General features: G+C 35.1%; 1 protein-coding gene and 1 long non-coding RNA gene across 2 annotated transcripts; both read left to right on the top strand.

The window, feature by feature from the left end:
- Positions 1 to 1,441: 1,441 nt before the first annotated feature.
- Positions 1,442 to 15,898, top strand: LOC123557467 (inverted formin-2-like). Its single transcript, XM_045348931.2, has 13 exons — positions 1,442 to 2,748; positions 6,832 to 6,947; positions 7,820 to 7,979; positions 9,315 to 9,493; positions 9,947 to 10,026; positions 10,201 to 10,739; positions 10,910 to 11,076; positions 11,316 to 11,480; positions 12,080 to 12,337; positions 12,615 to 12,796; positions 13,166 to 13,286; positions 14,778 to 15,024; positions 15,339 to 15,898. Exons 1-13 carry the CDS (start codon positions 1,746 to 1,748, stop codon positions 15,497 to 15,499), a joined length of 3,378 nt encoding a protein of 1,125 aa, XP_045204866.2. The 5' UTR covers positions 1,442 to 1,745; the 3' UTR covers positions 15,500 to 15,898.
- Positions 15,899 to 19,912: 4,014 nt separating this feature from the next.
- On the top strand, positions 19,913 to 24,421 carry LOC123557468 (uncharacterized). Its single transcript, XR_006687657.2, has 3 exons — positions 19,913 to 20,180; positions 22,120 to 22,204; positions 24,257 to 24,421. It is a non-coding gene; the product is annotated as an uncharacterized LOC123557468 (long non-coding RNA).
- Positions 24,422 to 25,442: the final 1,021 nt, after the last annotated feature.

Below are 25,442 nucleotides of genomic sequence, written 5' to 3'. Positions count from 1 at the left end.
TTGAACCAGTATATTTTCAACTGACATCTTTTGTTCAGAAATTCACAATGTTAGAAATTGCCTCTTAAGTCAGCTAATACTCACAAGTCGAAAATATGAAAGGAAGTAAGAGCCATTTGTCGTGTCTAAACTTATTTTGTTCTTTAACAACGTATTATTGAGCGTAACACCCATCTTAGGGTCAGACCTATACGTATTAGGCAATCTGTCTATAATGGAAATTGATTGAAGTTAAAAATGTTACTTGTTATCAATCAAATTAAATTCTAACCACTTCAATCCTATATTTCTGAGTTAAAAGGGGCTTAGAGGTAAACAAACCTACTCGTTACAGTGTAATTATCTTGTTTTCTTTATTTTTCTTTGTGAGTGCACTGTGCAGTATGTTTGAAGTAAATACATTATGATCTTTTATCCGATGTATTTTTTAAAAGGATGTTACGTTTCACTTATCCTGAGTGGTATATAATGTTGAGCTTCGCTAACAGGCTGTTAACAGAGGAGAAATCATTGAAACATATTTTTGATAAGCATCTATTGAGGAATCTTGTGTAGTGTAGAAGCGAATGTATATTTAACTGCACTTTTGTTACCTGTCTGAATGTTTTGCCATTTTCTCAGCTGAGTAATACCTCATATATATCATTTTGGAATGTAAAATAGATCGGAATTTTTTCCGCATATATATAAGCCTTTGAACACGGTGACTTTTCTGAGGAATATGTAGCTAAAATGTTTACATTTTTTACTAAAGTGTATTTAAAAATCACAACTGGTATTTAAAGTGGATTATTTGATCTTAGGTTTCCTTTAAGATTAACAAATTTTGAATTTGTAGTAAAACTGGTTTAATAACAGCGCGAGGCGTTTTAACGCTCTTCACGTTAAATCGAAATTCAGCTCACACCGGTCTCTTAAGCATTTTAACGTCTTAGCAGCATACATGATTGGACAAACTATCTAATTCTTTGGAGTTTACAATTTTTTCTGTTAGTTTAAATATATCGGACACGAGTGCACGATTTGTGAAACCAGTCTCTAATTTTACAATGTAGTTTTTCTTTTAATTATCTGATAAAGCTACATTCTTGGGTGAAACCAATCGCTGAATTAACCTAATCTTTTAAGTCTTTAATTAAAACACGATGTAAATGTGTAGATATTTAAAGTGTTACAGATTGCTAGTTTAATTCAGTCGTATTGTTATTTTAACAAGATTTTCTTTACATCTGTTGCTGAATCGTGGCAATTTTATTAGCGTGTTAATTGTTTAATTTATCGTAAACAAGAAAGGTTAAATATACATCTGAAAAACTCGTTTTTTTCACAGATTTGAAAATTCATTGTCTAGCTTTCAAAGTGATCAGTTTTCTAAAAACAAAGTCATCTTAAAAAAAAATGTAACATTATATTTAAAAGGAATACTACATTTTTCGCTTGAATTATCTCATTTTATTGATGACTCACTTTTACAGGAGTTAAATGTCGTGTTTTTAAAAAAAGAAATAGTTCAATATTACCATAACACGCAACAGTGTTGATTATTAATGATGTATTTAGTTTCATTTTCGATAAACACTTTTAACATTACTAATGCACACGTAAAGAGAATTTGAAACAGTTATACATTGTTTACTACGTTACAACAAAATAAGTGGCCCATTAAGGGATGCTTAACACCGGATATAGTTGAAATAACTTCTACATATTAAATAATCATTTTACTGGAAAACTGCAAAACAAAAATGGCTTCCAGAGTGCAGATGATGAAAAAAGCTTTCATGAATGGTGATATTAAGAAAGATTCTTTTAGTGGTGTTAATAAAACGCAAAATAAGGAACCGAGTAACATATCGGCACGTTGGAATGTGAAAAAAGAATCATCGCCATCAAGTTCAACTTCCAACGCGGGGAGCACAACCCCGAAAATGGGACGTACGAACGCTAAAAAAGAAATATACCAACATAGTGAGTTAAAGGACAAATCGGGGCAATCCCCACAGGTGACGCGACGAATACACGATAATACGGCACTGTCATCTGGTGATTCGAATAGAACAGATGCTACGTTTACAAGTAAAGCAACCTTGGGAAATATAGGTGTAAATTCAAGGACAACTAGAAGTCCTGTACGAACATGCATACAATCGAGTGAATCAGCACGTGATAGAAACATACATACAAATATTGCAGTAAATGACACACACGAAGTAAACAAAATAAATACGGACGATGTAAAGCCAGAAACGAATAAGATGGATAAGGACCTTTCTTGTGACTCCCCAAAATTAGGGGCTAAAAAGGATGGAAAGGCAACAAGGTTTGCAATGCGGAAACAGAAACGTGCTAAACGCCATAGATCTGATGGGTATATGCTTGCTCTCGAAATGGCTGCCAATTCGTCTGAAGATGAAGGGTTCCAAAATGATCCTTCTCTTGGCGACGCTATAAACTTTCTACAGTGGATTAGAAATCCGACTTTACAAAATCTCGCAAAACTTCGGAGAGCTATAAAAACAAATGACAAAGACTGGATGAAAGAGTTTCTGGAGTTTGACGGCTTGGGGCTACTGTTTCAGTGCCTAAAGGACCTAAGTGCCATTCAAGGATTCCATTTAACAGATATGGTTCTAAAAATGGAATGCATTATGTGTATCCGTGAAGTGGTCAACTCTCAGACGGGGCTAGATTGCCTTTTACAAATAAAAGGAAGAAAGGATAACATATTTGGCCGTAGATTTGCGTCGGGTATGTATATACAGTATACCTATTGGTGATGAAACACCTATTTGTAAACGTAAAGATGCCCTGCATCTCCCACAGCTCACTTCCAACACCCCCAACTCACCACCCTACTTCCCCCCTACTACCTACCAACCTATTCCCCTAACCTTACACCCTACACCCCCTACCCCCTACTTCCCCTACACCCTACCACCCATCCCCACACCCCTACCATCCCACCCCCGCTCCCCCACACCCCCTACCACCCCACTCCCCGCTCCGCTTACACCCCCTGCCATCCCGCTCCCCGCTCCCTAATACATATGTTGCTTACATAATTATCCTCTTTAAAAGTCTTAATATATTCCCATTTCCATGCATGTACACGTAAATCTAGACATTTCCCGCCACTCCCCATAACAGCAAACTGTCGTTTCTTTATTTATAATGATTTTATTCATGAAGATGACACGAGACAATGATTTTACTACTAGTTGAGTTTGTGAAAGATTGACAAATTATACTGTTCATTGTTGTTTGCTATACTATTTGTTACATACTAGCTCAAAAACTAAATGCAACAAAAACAGACTGATCTTAATAAAGATAAATCATGATATATCATCATTAACTACTGTTTGGTAACACATCGCATAGTACATGTATTGAATAAATTTAATGACAGTTTTTAAATACGCCACTACTGTTTTATGTCTTTGTTCATAGTCTGTTCCTCCTGTACGTTACGATTAATCACATTTAAATTTGTTTGGCTATAAACAACTTTTACTTGACTTGTTTATTATTTTTTGCATTTAAAATTAAAATATGAATAAACCGCGACTGCGATTACATCAGGACATTGCTCTCTTTAAAGTTCAATATCAGATTTAAAGTCATGTGTGAATAAACATCAAGATCTGCCGTATGTTCTATTTGCGTAAATAAGCTTTTATACAGATTCTTCCTCATGCTGTGATGAACAGTACGTTTTTATGGATGTCTGTATTCGAAACCAGCGTGTCATGCAGTAATAGGTTTAGATGATTCACATAATGTATGCATAATAACAAACAGTTACGTTTGCAGTTAAAAACGATTTATACAAAAAACAAGCCAATGTACGGGATAACGTCATGCACCAACCTGTACAGTATCTAACATATCTCTGTGTATAAGAAACTCTATATATTAGAAATTATATTATGTGCAAATAAATGTTTAAAGTGAATTTTATTACCTTGTTTTTTTTTTAAAGTTCAAAATTTATATTAAAATCACTGTGTGGATTGTATGTATACATGAATATACGTACATGAAATACAAATCGCTCTTGTGGTATTAATTCATCAATATAAGCTGTCTTCTGCTCTCGTTTTGACAGATTAAGTTCACTTCGAAGAAACTATTTATTCTATTGCAAAAACTTTGGTATTGTTATAGAAATAGACGGTTGTACATACATCACTTCAGAGTACGTATGAAACGCAATTTACTGAGTAACAAAAGTTTGCCAGTGTTGGGATATCGCATGTTTTACGTGTTAGATCATCTGCAGAATCCCGAGTAATTGGTGCCAACGGATCCTGACGGATTCTGCAAATGTTATTACAAGAAACAAACACGCGTTAACGCTATTCTTGCATTAAATGTCTATGCAGCTAAAGAGTAATGTCTACGTCAGTAAATGTTCATGAAACTCGCGGGAATGTCTTTCATTTGTTTCATTTATTCGTTATAGGTCAGATACTCCTATTACTTTTTCCATAGACCTCCATTATAAGAAATGGCCCTGTCACATGCCCCAGAATTGAGAAATGACCATGAAAATGTGATTCTTTCAGTAAGACAGCATTTCAGACACATAAAAATAGCAATTTTATATAGGCGTAACCAATCCGTTTTCTTAAAATTTTTCATCAGACAAACCTACACCCTTTCTAAAATGGCATTTAGAGGCAAAATGCCCACTGACACCTACTATTTTAAATACAGAATTGTAAAGTCAACCATTCAGCCAGGCACTAGTAAAATGTTCCAAATTTCTCAGAAAACATTATATTGCTTGATTTTGACACAAATTTTATGATTGTAAACATAACATTTTTATTCAATCAGCTTACGCCTCATTGAGTCTTACGGGTTCCCCTACACTTTTTTCAACCAATCCAAAGCCGGCTTGTAATAACAATCTCTGACCTTATAGGACGGTCAACACTTTTATGCTTTGCCAAGGAACGCGAATATGTAAAATTTTACTCTCCTGTTCATACCCCTTCCGGAAACGATAAAAGCTGCAGTTTTATGCTAGACTATTGCCTACACATGAAGTATTTCTGTTGCGCTGGCAAACTTATTATTAAGTATATCTATACGGCAAGTCTATATCCTGTGTCAAATATCCATACTCTTAAAGCTTTGATGGTGGAGGAAGACCCCAACTGCCCATCTGTGCATTATTTTATCACGAGTGGGCACATTAATAGAACCACCGACTTTCCATAAGCGAGCTGGATTGCTTCCTCAAATGAAAAATTTAATACCAGAAATGAGGCTCGAACCCACATCGGTGAGGGGCAAGTGATTTAAAGTCAATGACCTCGACCACTCGGGCCACGGAGGTCCCATTCTCACGAGTGGCATAGCCAAGAGTGAAAACGTAAGCTATGGTGTTCATGAATGAAAGATATTTTGATCCTACATGTAAAACAAACTAAAATTCTTTTTATTTCATATTTTGACTAAATTTACCTATTTTATAGTTTCTTACCAGTTAAAAATATATTTGATATTTCTCCATTCATACCAAAGAAATATAAAACGCTCAAAAGGATGTTTATGTTCGCACTGGTAGCCTAAAACCACACAATATTTACATAAGGTATACCCAAAAGATAGAAAAATTGATAGTTTGTGTCCGAGTAAGAAATTATGGATACTTGCTATCTATTTTTGTCTCAGATGTCACAATATTCTTATGTTAGTTAGCATGTTCATGTCTGTACCATTATCATAGAACGCAGAGGCAGATTGGGTGTGATGAGAGGTAATGAAAAATGCAGCCCCCACCCACCCCACCCCAGCATCAGCTTTAGCAGATATACATGATACTAAAAATTGAAAGAACTTTTCGGTCCTTGAGAACCAAAAGATCTGAAAGAATAACAATAAAAGGGAAATATATAATTAACGGTTGCTACACTGCATTGAAAAGCTGCTGCTACAGGAGCATAGATCACGACAGAGGAAAATAGTAAGCAGATATAGTCTGATATATCAGATGTGCAGAACCCGTCACATTCAATTCACTATGTTGTATGTATAGAAACAAACAACAAAAGCTTATTTTCACACACACAAAAATTTTGGTTTCACTCTTTTCCGGGAGATTGCACGGGGGTCTAAAGTTAAAGGTAGTCGGCGAAAGTATTTCCAGCCGAGCCCACGGCAGGCGTTATATTTTCCAGCCGAGCCCATGGCAGGCGTTATATTTACCTTACCAGCATCCAGTCTAGGCCGATACTACTTGAACCAGTTGAAGTAAATCACACAGCACTCTAAGTTTAGGTAAATCACCCAGATGTGACGTCATTCACAGAAATACATAAACAAATTCAGCAACCAACAATTCAGTTAGAATGTTCAGTTAAAGCTGAACACATTTTCTTCCTGACCGGAAAAAACAAAATTGAACGAGACAGCTTATGTTTTGTAATAGGATTAAAGAAAGTTTGAATTTTAGTCAAGAACAGTATAATTATCGGAAAGCGAATTAAATTTAAACACGGGTGGTTCTTTTCTGTGTTCTGTCTACGGGCTGTTAAGATCTATTGTCTGACATTCATAATTTCCTGATAACTACTGTAAAATTGTACGGACTGAAAGATATTTTTGTACGTTAGAAGGATATAACCTTAATGGGACATTCAGCAAATCGCCCGAGAGTAGCATGCGTTATTCATGGATTTGGCAGCAATTTCAATATGGTTCATACCCGTCCTAGGTCACAAAAAAGTAGCATTCGATCAATAACTGATTAATAAATACGGAACAAACCTACAAAAATAGAAAATTAATTACAGTAACATATAACATTTTTGCTTGCAGCACTAGAGACCAAAAACTTGATGGTGAAGATGCAGATATTTGAACTCCTCTCAGCATTGTGTGTCTACTCCAAAGATGGGTACTACCTGACGCTAGATGCTCTAGAACGATACAGGGTAAACAAAGTCTCATTAAAAGTCAAATTTTTCCTACAGTCGTAATTACTTCTTATATGTCTAGACTCCGGTATCATCACACACGTGTACGTGTGTATGTTAAGCTGTATAATTTTAAACAAACGAAGTTTTGTTAACTAATACAGAAATTGCGGAAGTGTGTTAGTTTTTAAATAATCAAGGCGTTAGAGTGGTTTGTTGCCTAATTTATCACAGCTAAGAGTTCAGGTGCGTAGGAATTGAACTATGATGTTAGCCTGAGTGGTTAAATATCTAAATATCTGAACGACGAACCGTGGTATATATAGAAAGAAAAACAAAAGAATATGTTCTTATTGAAATAATATGTTCATTAAAATGATGTTCGACTTCATTTATCCTAGTAGTAATAACCTAGACGTCATGTGACAATTTAATATTCTCTTACCAGTCCTCTAATTAACCGTTTATTCATCGTAGAATATACGAAGCTTAATCTTTTTTGCATAACTGGCAATCAAATCGGGCCATATTATAATTTTATGTTTGTACAAGTGTATTGTAAGAATAGAATAACCTATCAGTGTCACATGGTGTTAGCATACTTTTTCATTCTGTGATACTAGTAAACTACTGAAAATGTTACGATGTTATTGTTCACTGGTGCAAGTCAGTACTTCAAACGTATAGATATAAGTAAGCGATGTAGATATTTTAAAATCTGTAAAATCATATGCTGTTGTATAACTAAAGCAACAGATTCAAAAATAAAATATACCTATGACATTTTTAACAACACTTCATGTTTAACATGCCGTAACTGTCTTGCAGAATTGTCACTGATGGTTCATATTCAATGAGACAACGACTTACATTAATTTCTTATCTTTCAGAGCTGGCAAAAACTGCAGTATCGAATGAGTGTGCTTCTGAATGAAGTGAGAAAATCAGAACTGGCCACTTACAAAACCACTATCATGGCACTTATCAATGCAATCATTTTCGCCAATGAAAACATTAGAGATAGAGTGAGGATCAGAAACGAATTCCTTGGTATGTAATTGCAAGTTTTATTTACAATCAGCTTATCATAGCAGTTGATTGAAAGGGTTCCAGAACGTTTTGGCGGTCTAATTGTCCTGTCAGTATCCGTGCTGCTTGCCAGTATTAAACAGTCTTCGCTCTAACAACAAGATAGAAGGGTACCCTTATTCATATGTCATTGGTTTTGTTTATGTTCTTAATTACTGAAAGCATTTCTTCAGTCAGGATATTGCAAACCATTACTTTATCAATGAGATCCAAAGTTAACAATATATTCACTAAGAGTGTGGATACTAACTTTCTATGCATCCGGTACACAACCACTCGTTGGTTTTTAGCATCTAGGAATTGGAATATTTCCCCAACTAAAGCATAGTGTATTAGACCTTACATGATTTCAAAACTTGTCACTTGAAGTTGCCCTTAATGGCTTAAAACATAGGTTCATATAGTAAAATGTAAATTACGAAATTTAAAAGTAACGCTGACCCGACAATATCTAGGCGCTTGATATTTTTATATTTAGATGTACTTCCTACTGTCCTCATGGCCTACTCAAAGTAATCTCAATGAAATATTTGCGTTATAACTATATTTCTCCTCCCATTTTCCCACGGAAAGACTTTACTTTCACGGTAAGTCAAAAGGTTTGGCCGGATATATACTCGTCTTCTTTAAGCGTTTCTCAAGTAGAGAGTACTAAAATATTACTATTTTCGTATCTGAACAAAGCCTGATGCGGTAACTTAAATTTTTTAATGATTTTCTAGAAGATCAAAACATTTTTACACCCACAGTGTTTGTGGTTATATAAAAGAAATTGTCTGAAATATTGTCATTTTGTATTCTAACTCGTATAGATATAGTTATTTTATTTAAAAGTGATAACATGGTTGTAGGAAAGGATGATAATAATAATATGAACAGTGAGTTCGTTTTATCATTATACTGTTAACATGATTTGGTATTTATATGTTCTTGTACAATTAGAATTAAGAAAGAAATTCGGCTTTATGCGACATGTTTTTTTTTTCAGTGAAAAATAAATGCGAAGGATACCAACTTAAGGATTTCATATCAGAACCTGCACTGGCCACAGAGTTGCATTATTTCTAATATATATTTAATCAAAATTTTAGTCCGTTTTTTTTTTTCGTAAGCTTTCTAAAACATATGAAAATTAAATGTGTTTTTGAAATGTTTATGCAGTATAGACCAGATTCCCTTATTATAACAATAGGAACTGATATCAGGTAGCATGTATGTATTTTCTTATCATATACAGAAAGTATTTACTGGACATTAAAACATATTAAAACAAAATTGAAATTTTACATATTTTAGCTTTGAACCTGTTGGATACAATCGGAAGTCTACGGTGTGAGGATGACGATGATTTAACAGTTCAGTGTGATGTGTTTGAGGAAGAGTATAATGCAGATACAGATGCACTTCAGGAGAATAAATCAGGGTCTGTTAATCTAAATGATCCTCAGTCCGTATTCATGGCTGTCTATAAGAAGGTAAAATGTTATTTGTAATAGCTAGGTTTTCGTTTCATAGCAGAAATATGCTTATACTATTTCGTATGTACCACTCATTGTGATTTCAAAATATTTAGAATTGTTTCGACCACTTGGTAAAAATTGCTTACGTTGGCATCTAAAATCAATTTTACTACTAAAAACCCATTAACTGCAATTTCCAGTGAAAGCATCATCAATTTTACTTAAGTCATTATCTCCACTGTAGCAGTTCTTATATACTTGATAGATAAAAGTGTTTAGCTACTTCAAAGGCAGTTTAATATTTTATTGTAAAAGCTTCGCGAGAACAAAACAAGTTCCTTTTTGTCTAACGATAACATGCTGTCAGATTTAGTACGTGTTACGTTAGAAATGTGCCATTAATTGATTTGTGATATACTACTTTATACAATACAAAGATCTCTGAACCTTTTATGTTTGCTCTGCCAGGTACAAGGAACACCGTTGAATGCCACTTTGCTCGGAATTCTACATTCCCTACTTCAGATTGACTCTCACAGTACACAAAGGTATTACCATTTCGTAATTTATACGTTTCTTATGTTTCTACTGTTTGCAATCAATCAAAAGTGCTAAACAACAATGTATTTAGAAGGACAGTTATAAATAGTTTTAGTATCCCATACATTTCTTACCATAAAGAATTGTCTATCACTTACCTATTTTCAACGTTCCAATTTCAGTGAAAGTACATGGACCGTAATAGAAAGACTTACCCAAGAAGTACTTAACAATGAAAACAATATAGACAGTGGATCGCTGCTACTGAAGTTAAGGGAACGGGCAAAGTCAATCAGAGACGAACACATCCAAACAGAGAACGCTGATAGTTCCATTACTGGAATTCCGAGTGTACCAAAGCCCCCACCACCTCCTCCAGTTCCAGGTGCCCCTCCACCACCACCGGTTCCAGGGCTTCCAAATGCACCTCAACCACCCCCTCCACCACCTCCGCCTGGTGTACCAGGTGCCCCACCGCCACCACCAGTTATCACTTTACAAGGTATACGGCAGCCACCGCCAGCACCAGTTGTACCCGGTGCACCACCTCCTCCGGCTGCTCCCGGTGCGCCACCATCGCCAAGACCTCCCGGTGCACCTCAACCACCTGGATCTCTTACTCCTGCACAAACAGATGCACCAACACCGATCGATACACCTAACCCTTCAAAGAAACTGAGAACACTTACCTGGAACAAAATTCCAACTTATGCTTTTAAGAGTAAGTTTATTTAGATTCTCAAAATAAATCTGCAGGCTTTGGAAAGTTTTACCTTTTTCATTTAATTATCGCTTTCTTCGACATAAAGATAATCATATAAAGGTTAAGAATTGCGAATATACCTATCCATTTCATGTTAGGTTTATCCAATACGTACATTACACTTTCAGAAGAGAGTGTTTGGAACGAAGTGCTGAATATGGAAGACTCAATCGAGGTAGATTACAGTAAATTTGAAGAGATGTTTTCACAGAAGGAGGAAACTGCTACGAAAACAACGCTATCCCCTGATGACGACAAAGGCCTTATACGGAGAAACTCATCACATAGTCAAGAGGTATGTCACGGTTCTATTAACTTCTTAAGTTAGCTCGAAACGACATGTATGATGGTATTTTGAAGCGAAATGTTTTAAAAACACGACGTAATTCAGTCACATGGCTTGTCGAGACATTTTTTAACTTAAATTTTAATGTATCTAAAAATATACGTTTAAAATGCAAATAAAAGGGTCTGAAAACAGTTAAGCTACCCCTTTCATGAATCACATGTTTAATTAAATTGTGCCTACTTCAGGTGACACTACTGGACCCGAAGAAGAGTATGAACTTGAATATATTCCTAAAACAGTTCCGAAAACCAAATGAAATGATAATACAGTTAATTAAAGAAGGAGATGCTAGAGGTCTTGGTGTAGAAAAACTGAAGGGACTTGTGAAGCTTCTTCCACTTCAAGATGAGGTATGTATAAAATATTTAGATTTATACTCGATTTTTGAAATATGTTTAATATATATGAAAATGAATTTTAGACAGGGAAACATTTCTTGATTTGAGGTTTGAAAAGTTCTAAATGGCTTGAGAAAGATGTCTTTCTAATAGAACAAAACGTTGGAACATTGGGAAAGTTAACTGGCCTCATAAATAAATGAACAACAGTTTGATTTTATGGCGCTGATCAAACCATCTAAGCTTTCAGAAAATATGTAAGCCGGTCCGTTCAGCTCAGTACGGAGAACACAGATCTGTTGATCGTGGCGTAGGGGGTTCAATTATCGGCCGAAGCGTATGTTCTTCATAACGATTTGATGAAAAACAATGTTTCTTAAATCATTCAGCCTCCGTGATTCATGTGAAGGAGTTTGCAGTTACTTGAGTACGTTAGTTTTGGTACAGATTCCAGGATCACTGGTTACGTAAACTGCCTGCCGTTACATAACTGTTATAGTATTGATGAAGCGCTGAACTCAAACATCAAAATCATGCTATTAAGCCCAAAAGTCCTCTGGTCTAAAGTAGTACAATACATATCATTTATTTGTTGTTTGTATTGTTTTCAGATTGATATGATTCAAGGCTATGAAGGTGAAGTGGACAAACTTGGAAACGCAGAAAAATTCTTTCTACAGCTGATAAAATTATCAGACTTTAAGTTAAGAATAGAAATGATGCTCCTTAAAGGGGATTTTAATTCTCAGCTAGGAGCTATTCGTCCAAATGTGCAAGTGCTTACATCTGTGTGCAGAAAGCTCATGGACAACGAGTCGCTCAAAGTGTTTCTAAGGTTCGTGCTTCATGCTGGAAACTTCCTCAACAAGGTAATTTTATATATCAATTATGCTTTTGAAAACATATTAAATAAATTCCAAGTATTTTGCAAATGCTAAACCAAATTTATGACAAGTTATATCGTTGTTAGTTTGAACAAATTTAAGATTATTCAACGAAAAACAGGATATTATGAGTAGATTCATGTTCAGTTGTAGAGTATTACTAAGTCTTTGATTAAATGCTAAATTATTGTCTGTAATTGTTATCTGTATACATACACTGTAAGGCTGAAACAAGAAATAAAACGTTTTGTTGATATTTCAGGGAAGCAGTGCTGGTGGTGCTATTGGGTTTCGTATCGGTTCCCTCAATAAACTAGTCATGACAAAGTCAAATACGGCGAAGATGACTTTGTTGCATTACCTGGTAGAAGAGGCTCAACAAAAAAACAAAGACTCTCTAAACTTTGTAGATGATCTCTTAGAGCCGCTGCAAAAAGCATCGAGGTTTGTAGAATTTTCATAATTTTAAATTCAAACAAAACAACATTTAAAAATGAATCTGACAGCTTTTCAATGTTGAAATTTCACAATATCACGATTGGATATTTTAGAAAACAGTTTGCAAAGTTAATGAAGGATAATTTTAATCTTTAAACATTTACACATTTGGAAAATATTTCTTAAATGGTCTGACATTATGTTATTTTCTGTGTCAATCATTGTCCAAGACAAGTGTTGGTCTGAAATAGCAACATTGTATTTTAACGAAGGGGTTCAATATTAACGTGTACGTAAAGCTAAACTATATGTTAGTACAAATACATGTGACTTACAATGTACAGGTCTTATATATGTATAATATTGTATTCTCAGATTCAGCTTGGATGGTATGATGGTGGAATTTGCAAGCTTACAAGCCAATGTAAATCGCCTGAAGGGATTGCTAGAACATGCAGACGAGGAAGTCAAAACACAGTTTAAAGGATTTATTTTGGTATGTATCTTTCAAACTATGTAATAGACACTTCTCCGACTAGCACTGAAATTTTAGAGAAAATTGATAATGTATTAACTACACTACGTAAAAGCCCGCCCGCTTAGCTCAGTAGGTAAGAGCGTTGGTCTACGGATCGCGGGGTCGTGAGTTCGATCCTCGGGCGGGGCGTATGTTCTCCGTGAATATGTGATAAACGACATTGTGTCTGAAATCATTAGTCCTCCACCTCTGGTTCATGTGGGGAAGTTGGCAGTTACTTGCGGAGAACAGGTTTGTACTGGTACAGAATCCAGGAACACTGGTTAGGTTAACTGCCCGCCGTTACATGACTGAAATACTGTTGAAAAACGGCGTTAAACCCAAAACAAACAAACAAACAAACACTACGTAAATCCTTTCTAATGTTTTTTATTTTCAAGTATTGTTTCAAACTGCATATATCTTATATTTTTTCAAATTAATTCTTTAATGATAAGTAACCACTCAAGTAAATGGTAATCATGGACAAGTTTTTAACAAAATTATACAATATGAACTTTAATTATTATCATTAGCCTAGACTAAGTTTAATGGGGAAATATTCAAAGCCCAACTATTCCTAACAATTTGGTTGAAGATATTAAAATAATATACACATATTGTGTAAACAATCATTTCTTTTACCAAATTTAACAATGGTAAAGTAAACTATCCATAAGAAGAACCATGCGGTCAAAAATAGCAAAATAGTGTTTGGAGTTGTTCTTTTTATTCAGTCTACTGCTCAACGGTGTGAATAACCGCCATTTTATCTAAGCTCTATAAAACGCGTGATCAATCTTTTGTCATTTTTTGGTCCACTCTGAGGACACGGCCTTACTGCCTCAGAGAGTTATACTTGTGATGTGCTTATAAAACGTTTGTGTAGAAAGAGCTGTTACAAAATACTTTTTAACAAATGAGCAAAAGCAAAAAATTAAAATCAAACATTTATGACCCGTTATACGTCTTTATAGTTACAAATAATTCAGTCAGTTACATATTAAACAGACTCTTCTATGTGGCATTCCAGCTTGGATCATCCTAGCAATTTGCTCTTGCTTTTCAAGCAGCGTGCTGTATTTAAAGTATTTTTCTGGCTTATAAGTCACTACAACTCAAAAATGTGAGAAACTCTTCTTGCATATGTTTTAATCGGTGTTGCTGTATTTAGATTTAAAGTATTTCTTTTGGGCTTACAAGTCACTACAATTCAAACTGTGAGATCACTCGTAAAATAGATCTTCTTACATGTGTACATGTTCTGTAATTTTTCAATGTCGTATGTATGTAAATCACCTATTCGAAGTAAATGGTTGGTTGCAACAAACTTTCAACATATCTCTGGCTATTTTTCTTAACAGTGTTTGAAATATAGGGTTTAGTTAGAAAAATCAACAAGGATATTTCTTGAAATACCCTATGCAAGATAATGTTGATACGCTAATTACATATGTATACATATTCCAGGTTGCAGAAAACGACATTGGTGACACTGAAGAGGCAATAGAACGGGTGAATAAACTCTCCGGCAAACTAGCAATACATTATTGCGAAAATGAAAAGTCTTTCAAAATAGATGCATTTTTAGAATCATTTAAAGATTTTTGTGAGAAAGTTAAGACATGCGAACAGGACTTGGAAACTTGGAGAGTCAATGCAATGAAAGCAGAACAGAGACGAAAAACGCAGGAGGAGATAGCAGAAAGACGCAGAAGTACGGTTATATATCATATACATATACATGTTTTATGGTAGAATATGCCTGATAACTATTTCGAAGTGGTCTCCCTTCCATCACATTACATTTGGTCTCCTTTTTCATCACATTATTGTCGTGACACTGGTGCATCGTACGCATTTTTGTTTAAATCAGTCAATCTGATATATACACTGAGGATTATGTTTCGGGTAAAAAAAGCACCTATTAAATCGGTAAAGTTATGTATCTTTTGTGAACAGTTTCATACATCATAATTACGTTAGTTCTGTTTAAGTATTCTCCCTTACATTTAATGTACTGTCTTTCAGGTGGACATACAACACATGGATTGAAGCCACCTGGACCAGAAGATAGGAAAATCGTTGATAATATTGTCAATGAAATAAGAAAGGGGAAGGTACTCAGGCGTCTGTCCATGAGAAAAAAGGTCACTGACAAAGAAATTGCCGCGGCTGGAAATCAAACGTGACAGTATTTTGAAATGAATCATCCGGAATAGTAATGGATTTTTGACTAGCAACAACAAACCATTGACAGTTGTTGGACTCGTTTCGATCCATGTAGCAGTTATCTTCAGAGCTTTATATAGTGCAACTGAGAACGCGCCATTCTGTCGAAGTGCTGAAATATATCCAGGTCTGAGGTAGTTTGAACTACGTTGCACGTATTGCACTACTTCAATGGTTTGGTAATTAGAGCGTTAAAATTATCATAATTGCAAGAGCCCGCGTTCAGATTACTGTATTTTTGCGTTTGTCTTCGATTTGTTTTTATTATTGTAAAACACAACCAATAAGCGATGTAAACAGATCTAGACACTTTATAGAAAATATACTTCTCTATTAACTGTACAATTTTGTATAAAGAAGAAAGCATTTATATTTGCTGTAACAACTCATGAATGCCATTATTGGTTTATGCATTTTGATGGTTTACTATTTCATATCTACGTTTTTATTTGCTTTTAAAATGTTGGTATTGTGAAATAAATTCGAAGACATATTCCTTAAAGATAAGGAACTGGAACCCATTTCACAAAACTTTATATAGATTTAATTATAATATGTTCTTTTCACAGAATCGCCTGTTAATATTCATATTTGTCCATCATCCGGCATTTGTCCACCACTACAAAATTGCTGGATGTAACAGTTGCTAGGATGTGAACACGAAACTTTTAAAAAAGATTTCAGTGAAACACCTTTCACAGAAGCATTGTCTTGATTAAGACTTGAGAAAAGGGCTCTTGATTAGTAATGCAAGATCATCAATTACAAAGGTTTAGTAGGTTTAGTAAAGCCTTAAGACTGCAATATTCAGAAAATGTCAGATTATAATTATATATTCTGATCGCGCGAGAAAATGGGTATAACCATTGTGTACACTTGTGAAACAGTTGCGAAAGGGAAGTTTTGAGAAGAGTTCTGCTTGTATTTTATATTTCGATCTCATAAAATATTTATAGCATATTTCATGATTTTTAACTTTTATTGCTTTTAATATATTTATAATGTATTCTGCAATTGTAGATTATATTGAATAAATCTGTTTTTAACTAAATAATGATTAACAATTACTTCTAGTCTATTGTCAAAGGAAGTACATATTCTCTGTTTTTACATGAGCAAGCAATATAAAAAGGTCCGGAAACAGAAAACACATGTAACATCCTTCAATAATGCACTTCTCTCATGTTTATCACATTGGTTTTGGTTGACCACTCGTATTCTTATGTGCATTTTACACAATTCAACCTTTGGAACCAGTCGCATGCAACCGACTATGATTGATGATGCCTTTGTCCGAAACTACATAAAACCCGTCAAAACTAATATATCATACACAAAAGCGCAGAAGAGAACAATTGCTTAACAAACAAACTTCAATAAAGATCCGGTACAATTCATATTTAGAAACAAAACAGCTAGCATAAAAGAATTGCACGCATTCATTAATGATGGAAGGCTTGGAAAATAATTATATTCTCCTTTAATTGTTTGCCAAAACTATATTTGATGACGATACAAAAGAAAAAAACACCTTTAGCCAGGTGCCAGGATGATTTTTAAAATGCCTCGAATACTATGATATTTAGATAATCGAGCTAATATTTACAGTTACCTAGTAAACTTAGCTTTTCACTAATTGAATCTATAAATATAGATTTTAAGTGATGTCGTAGGAGCTTAGCGGCGTGCGGGCATCACGATACGGTTTTTGAAGTTCACCAGTGCAGAAAGCTTATTTAAAAAAAGGAACAAACTTAGAGATATGTTACTTTCATATCTTTAGTACAATTTAATTTGTTTGCAGCTTCCGGTTAGCGGAGTGTTTAGCGCACTTACTTGTCACGAAATGCACTGAGGGTCAACATCAGAAGACAACAGGATAGACTAAAGTACATGTTTCAAGCACAGTTTTTACCCAGTTTATAGAGTTATCCTAATACTATCCAACCAGCGTCACCCTACTTGTCCAGCTATAGATTCAGGGTGGTAAAATTAGAGATTGGATATAACTCTGCCATTACTGAGCTAAACTTGAGGATCTTGACTATTTTGTATCGTAAGTCGCTTTGTAGAAACGCAACTCAATACCTAACATGAATTATCCACCCTTTAGTCTATTTCACATCATGACACTGATGAACCATATTCGTATCAACTATATTATAGCTCCATTCTCAACTAAGATATATGGTAAATATATGCTCAAAAGGCGCTATCTGTAGAACAGTGTCCAACAAATACAGCTAAAGACAGGCTAAATTTAAAAATGTGAAGGGTAGGATGGACGGACGGATGCAATACGGCGAGTGATCATGATAGCTTACCTTGAACACCTTGTTTTCTTGTCAGCCCATACCATTTAAAAATTACACTAAAAACCTTTATATGACTACTTCTAAAACCTTTATACGACTACTTCTAAAACCTTTAGATAAAACCTTTGCAGTAATCACTTGATGTATCTTCACAAGATTTGATCTTAAGCCTTTCTCAAGTCTGTTCAAATAGTTTTACTTGACACCATTTAGGGGTATCAAGAGCGGAAATAGAGAGAAAAAAAAAACCTTTAAACGACTTTATCCCATGAATCGCTTGAGGGATGTTTACCAAAGGAGCAAAGTCAAGTGAGCGACTTAGGTCCTTCTTAACCCTCTTGTTTAATTAAATATTTACAGTAGACGTTATATAAATGCAAAACCAAATTAGACTATTTAAACAATGGAGCATGCAGATAAATCAGTTAGCATTTCCCTGATTGGTATTCCAAACCATGTGTTTATAAACGGGTTATATGCAAAAGACTCTTGTTTGATATGACGCAGTAGACAATCCTCACCTGATCTTCAGCCGCTATATGTTACAACTCGAGATAATCTCTTTCAGAGAAACGCTAATAACAATCTTGAAGGTGGGTATATCAGTGATATTACCATTCCACCAATTTTGTATATCTCTATCAGAGGAACGCTAATAACAATCTTGAAGGTGGGTGTATCAGTGATATTACCATTCCACCAATTTTGTATCCTTGTCCGAGAGAATCTCTTTCAGAAGAACGCTAATAACAATCTTGAAGGTGCGTGTATCAGTAATATTACCTTTCCGCCAATTTTGTATCCTTGTCCGAGAAAATCTCTTTCAGAGGAATGCTAATAACAATCTTGAAGGTGCGTGTAATAGTGATATTAACTTTCCATCAATTTTTTATCCTTATCCGAGAGAATCTTTTTCAGAAGAACGCTAATAACAATCTTGAAGGTGCGTATATCAGTGATATTACCATTCCACCAACTTTGTATTCTTGTACGTGAGAATCTCTTTCAGAGGAACGCTTATAACAGTCTTGAATGTGGAAGTACCAATGATATTACCATTCCACCAATTTTGTATTCTTATCTGAGAAAATCTCTTTCTGAGGTACGCTAATAACAGTCTTGAAGGTGGGTGTATCAGTGATATTACCATTCCACCAATCTTGTATATCTCTATCAGAGGAACGCTAATAACAGTTTTGAAGGTGGGTGTATCAGTGATATTACCACTCCGCCAAGTTTGTATCCTTGTCCGAGAGAATCTCTTTCAGAAGAACGCTAATAACAATCTTGAAGGTGCGTATATCAGTGATATTATAATTCCACCGACTTTGTATTCTTGTCCGAGAGAATCTCTTTCAGAGGAACGCTAATAACAATCTTGAAGGTGCGTGTATCAGTGATATTACCTTTCCATTAATTTTGTATTCTTGTCCTTGAAAATCTCTTTCAGAGGAACACTAATAATAGTCTTGAATGTGGAAATATCAATGATATTACCATTTGCAAATCTTTTCCCCAAAAGCAAAATTTTATTCAAGTATAAGTACAATTCATGACTGTATTACACATGTTTGATCATAAGAAGCTTCACATTTCCAGAAAGTACGCAAACGTGTTAGGAAATTGTCACTTTTCATGATTCAATTCCTGCTAGAAGAGATTTTGTGATAAGAGAGTCGATTCTTAAATGACTTAAGTAGATATTTCACACACATAATCATTTTTGTGTCGAAGTGCATTTTTTCGGATACATTCGTAAATGCGTCATTATCAACGAAAACAAAAATCCAGCTACGTCGATATTGTATGTCCTGATGCGCAGTACCAGCACCGGAAATCGCGCAACCCATTTTAAGCGTATTTCCAGCGGGTGTTAGATTGCGCATTTACCATTCGTGGTGTGTAAATAATGAAGGATGGACTAATACTCCGTTCAAGTATAAGGACACTCATAATAATCAGTCATGCCTACATTTCAAAATCAATAACAATAACTCACTGAATATACCCCACTCTCCACAATGACGGGGATAATAAATGAGCAACCTTTGTTTGCTGAAATTCAAAAAAAAATATTCAGTTCAATTTCAAATAAAATGAGAATCTATTATGCCTACATTTTAGAATCAGTTAAACTCTGTTGATAAGCTTAAACGTCTCGATTATTTATATAAAAAAATAAAATAAAAAGACGTTAAAAGTATTTTAGAACGCCTATTACGATGTTTTTTTTCCGAAAAAGTAAAATTGTAATGTTTCTGTGTTACAGGGATTTTAATAGCGTTGCTTGTGTCGGCGTCGGAAAAAGGCATACACAGATTCTGAGGTAATTATCTACAGCATAAAGAATATATTTACAAGCTGTAAGTCCATTTTAAGGTAAGATGACGTAACGTCTAAACTGAGACAGGGAACATTTATTGAGCATAATATCATAAAAAGAATTTGAAACAAACATAATTGAGCTGCGCCATGAGAAAACCAATATAGTACGTTTGCGACCAACATGGATCCAGACCTGCCTGCACATCCGCTGTTCGCTGGTTTCTCTAACTGCAATAGACTTTGAAATATTATACATGGGGTCTGCTAATCCGCGCACACATCAATATCCAAACGTGGGTTTTTTGCAAACACATGTGGGGAATGGGGAAATAAAAGGGAGTATACTTGAAATAGAGTTAAAACGGAATCATTTTATTTATTTATAAGTCATGTCTTGCCTATAGGGCTTGTCAGGAAATCTGTAATAGATTCTAGATGGTTCTAGCTCTCGGATGAATCAATCAGTTAACCTATATAGTTGAAAGGAATCTGCTTATAGATTAAATTGTGGTAGTCTAGTACATTGTTATAGCAAGTGCTAACAATCTATTATTGACTACAGAATAAGGCTCTTAGGTCTACTAGAGAGGTTTATTCTAGGTTTGAGACTACAAGGTTCTATCTAGGATTTTTAACTTTATTACATATTTGTAGGTTAAGGCATTCTGCCAAACTGTCAAACCCTGCCAGAAATTCCTGACAATCTTTTATGGCAACTATATCTTCTTGATGGCAGGAGATACAGCCATTGGGTGTTTTGGTACATTTTAAAGTAATTGTGAACCATAATGCTTAAGACAAGCTCTTACCAGGTGCTGTCGACAGTGCAAGGGTCTGCTAGCTGTTTATAGATTAGAGGGGTGGATACATTGGCACTGAGTGCCAAGCTTGGCAGAGTCGTCATCTAGCAGATGACGTCATCGCACGTGCGGTATAACTTTAGTCCTAGCCGGAAATGGAATCGACAATAAGCAGCATATAATTATTATAATTAGAATTTTGTCGTCTCTAATATGGTCTGTTTAATTTAAAGACGAAATAAGTTTAAAAAATGTGTACAAGAAAGACTTAACTCTTAATCCATACCAGGTATTGGCCTGAGGACGTCCCTATCACATAACTACGTGCGAAGATTATAGTTTACATAATTTCCGATAATCTATATCCGGACGTAACATGACAATAGTATAGTCGTTACAATTTAATACAACTATCATTGTAATTCAGAAGTTAAGGATCCATTGTTGTCCTTAAAATAAATTATATTTTAATGCAAGTAAATGTTCTATTTCAATCATCAGTTAAAACCTTTAATTAATATCAATTGATAATTATTTCGTTTTTCCAAACTTTATAGAAGAAAAGTCCACTTCGAAAAAAATTTTTAGTCATAAACATATGAAATGAATATTTTATTTAATTAACAAAATTGCAAGGAGCGACAACGTAACAATTGTCGTTGATATGTTGTCACATGTTATTGTTTCAACGTTGTAACGTGTCCCGCCTGGAATTACATATAAATGCATCCAGACATGCATCATATATAGTAAGTGTTTCTATATGCAAATCATAGTAAATAAAGGTAAAAACACAGTGAATCAGCGAAAAATAGTATGTAGTATTATCAGTTTTTACAATAATCATACAGGTTTTAATTTGTGTAGAAAAAATCTCTGAAGCCGTACTCTTGCCGTATGAATGTAAGCCGTATGAATGTAACATAAAGTTGTTCTGCATTTTACACATCATAACTAATCAACATGAATGATGTTGCTAAATGACATTTTCATTTTGATGAAGGTCATACGAGGGCATTTCCTTTAAAATGCTACATTTTCAATATTGTTACTTACCTTATACTTTCCTGCAAAATCAGCTACATAATATTATGATTTTTTTATCATCTACTTGAATGTTCCATGTTTATTTTGACACAGTGCTAGAGCGAAATAGACGGTGGATCTTGTGTCAAAGATGGTCAGTGTGATGACTCAGAAGTTGAAAAACGTGATGTATAGGAAGGTAACTGTTCTTCTTAAAAGTGGACAAGTAATTATATAAATATTACTGTCAGATAAATGATTGAGAATTACAAATATTAAAATATGATCATTGTAAACTGTAAACTTATAGATGGCATAGCATATTTTTTCTGTAGATTGTTAATCAACGCCATCAAATAAGTCAAATAATGTTAAACAGTAATTTTCTTGCTTTGACAAAATCATGTACATATAAGATATTGTTATATGGGAAGAGATCGTGTCACCAGGTGTTTTGGATGCCGTGTCAACAGGTTATGAACTATTAACATTTCTTCATTGTTAATTAGTTTCTCTTCATGTCTGTTCTGATAACCATTTTATGTATAAATACATTAAACAAGAGCTGTCACTAATGGTGACAAATGCCCCCGCAGCACCTTGACCTTTGACCTGGTGACCCCAAAGTCAGTAGGGGTGGTGTACTCAATAAGTACTATCAGCTTGTGAAGTTTGCTTTGTTTGTTTGTTTTCGGTTTAACGCCGTTTTTCAGCAGTATTTCAGTCATGTAACGGCGGGCAGTTAACCTAACCAGTGTTCCTGGATTCTGTACCAGTACAAACCTGTTCTCCGCAAGCAACTGCCAACTTCCCCACATGAATCGGAGGTCGAGGACTAATGATATCAGACACAATGTCGTTTATCAAATAGTCGCGGAGATCATACGCCCCGCCCGAGGATCGAACTCGCGACCCCGAGATCCGTAGACCAACGCTCTTACCTATTGAGCTAAGCGGGCGAGGTCCTGGGTGAAGTGGTTCGCATGTAAAGTGCCTTCATGCAAAAGGTTAACGTTGGCCCCTGTGACCTTGACCTTTGACCTGGTGACCCCAAAGTCAGTAGGGTTGGTGTACTCATAAAGTACTATCAGCATGTAAAGTTTGAAGGTCCTGGGTGAAGTGGTTCGCGAGTAAAGTGCCTTCATGCAACATGTTAACGTTGGCCCCTGTGACCTTGACCTTTGACCTGGTGACCCCAAAGACAGTTGGATTGGTGTTCTCAATAAGTACTATCAGCATGTGAAGTTTGAAGGTCCTGAGTGCAGTGGTTCGCGAGTAAAGTGCCTTCATGCAAAAAGTTAACGTTGGTCCAAGTGACCTTGACCCTTGACCTGGTGAATCCAAAGTAAGTAGGGTTGGTGTACTCGATAAGTACTATCAGCACGTGACGTTTGAAGGTCCTTGGTGCAGTGGTTCGCTAGTAAATTGCCTTCATGCAAAAAGTTAACGTTGGCCCCTGTGACCTTGAACTTTGACCTGGTGATCCCAAAGTCATTATGGATGGTATACTCAATATGTACTATTAGCATGTGAAGTTTGAAGGTCCTGAGTGCAGTGGTTCGCGAGTAAAGTACCTTCATGCAAAAGGTTAACGTTGGCCCCTGTGACCTTGACCTTTGATCTGGTGATCCCAATATCAGTAAGGTTGGTAAACTCAATAAGTGCTATCAGCTTGTGAAGTTTGAAGGTCCTGGGTGCAGTGGTTCGCGAGTAAAGTTATTTCATGCAAAAAGTTAACGTTGGCCCCTGTGACCTTGAACTTTGATCTGGTAACCCCAAAGTCAGTAGAGGTGGTGTACTCTATAAGTACTATCAGCATGTGAAGTTTGAAGGTCCTGAGTGTAGTGGTTCGCGAGTAAAGTGCCTTCATGCAAAAAGTTAACGTTGTGACGAACGAACGAACGAACGAACGAACGGACGGACAGTTGAAAACTAATATGCCTCCCTTCGGGGGCATAATAATATGCCTGCCTTCGGGGCATAATAATAATATATTATTAAATTAAATATACTATATGCCTTTGCAGAGAGAAACTTCTGGCTGGTCAAACTTGTCTGTAAACGTACATTGCGATAGTATCGTTATACAGTTTTACCTTTATAATTATCAAATTAATGGTAATTTTGCAGTATAAAGAGAGAGAAACTATATTTTGCAAATTTGAAATAAAATTTCATTTAAATATTCCATATTAGTACGGCATGTAGCTAGATAATATGATAAAATATTAAGTATTTGATACTATTACAGTGTATTTCAAGCTACCGTAAAGCAATTTCATGTACGTATGAGTAAGAGTGTAGTCCAAGCTTTGCAAAAGGAACATGTTCTTGAAAAACTGGAGGAATATTTGCACAACAAAGATGGAATTAACCCAAACACCAGTGTTTCGGTTTTACCAAAAGATATGTTCAACCTAACAATGACATATGATCGAAGTAAGTATATTTGTAAACAGTTACATGCGATTTCCTACATATCCGTTATAAAGAAGTAAACAATAATTCTTCATGGATGGTATTAAGTCTTTCTTCGCTTTTGGAATACAAAGTACATATAAAGTTTTGTGTAATATAGTTCTGATTAAGCCGGTTTGCGGCGCTACAGTTATTATGGATTAAAACACTTTTTTGAACGAGAGATACAAAAGTTATGTAAATTGAAATTATCTTAATTAAAGCGTATTCCCATTTGTAGCGCATGAAGCGGTTACTAATTTCTGATTACAATGTAGCAGTTCCTTAAAGAACAGTGTGGTAGCAATGATAACATTACAATGTATATCTAATAATGCGTTTCCATTTATAGTAGATGCAAAAAATCCAGGATATGTCGTTTCGTTTGTAATACAACCTGACACTGAAAACAGAGACAGATTGTTGAAGAAATAAAGCGTTTAGTTTATGTGGATCACGAAATGATGCTGTTTGGAGCAGCATTTAATATTCATAATATAACTTTTAGAAATGGCACGACTATGTGAGATTGTATGTTTTATTATCGAATTATAATTAAGCTATTTACTTCCATTTAATGATATACTGTGCTCATTTTTTTTTCTTTGCTTTATCATTTGAGATTGATTTAAATCTAGGAAATACTAAACAAATATATGTAATAATCTTTTTGTTTTATAAATTAAATCTTCATCAAATATATTCAATTCAGTTGAATGTATAAACAAACTGGGTATAAAGAGTTATTGCCTCTTTTAAATCTTATCCAGTAACAGTCATTAATGCTACATGTGATAGCATATAAGGGCTGAGCATCCAGGAGTCAGGACAAACATATATAGTTGCAGCTTTGATTAAGAGGACATAGGGTGTGCATCCATGCGATATGACTCGTACGTTGTTGTTCAAAGACATTGTCTGACGAGAACTTCAAAAAGACAAAAAGACCAGTCAAGTATAGTGTTTCCAGCCTATAGGAG

The sequence above is a fragment of the Mercenaria mercenaria genome, chromosome 5 (genome assembly GCF_021730395.1).
Source record: "Mercenaria mercenaria strain notata chromosome 5, MADL_Memer_1, whole genome shotgun sequence".
In the NCBI taxonomy this organism is placed as follows: Eukaryota; Metazoa; Mollusca; class Bivalvia; order Venerida; family Veneridae; genus Mercenaria; species Mercenaria mercenaria.
The sequence above is the reverse complement of the archived record's forward strand: the minus strand, read 5'-3'. Positions and strand labels throughout refer to the sequence as shown.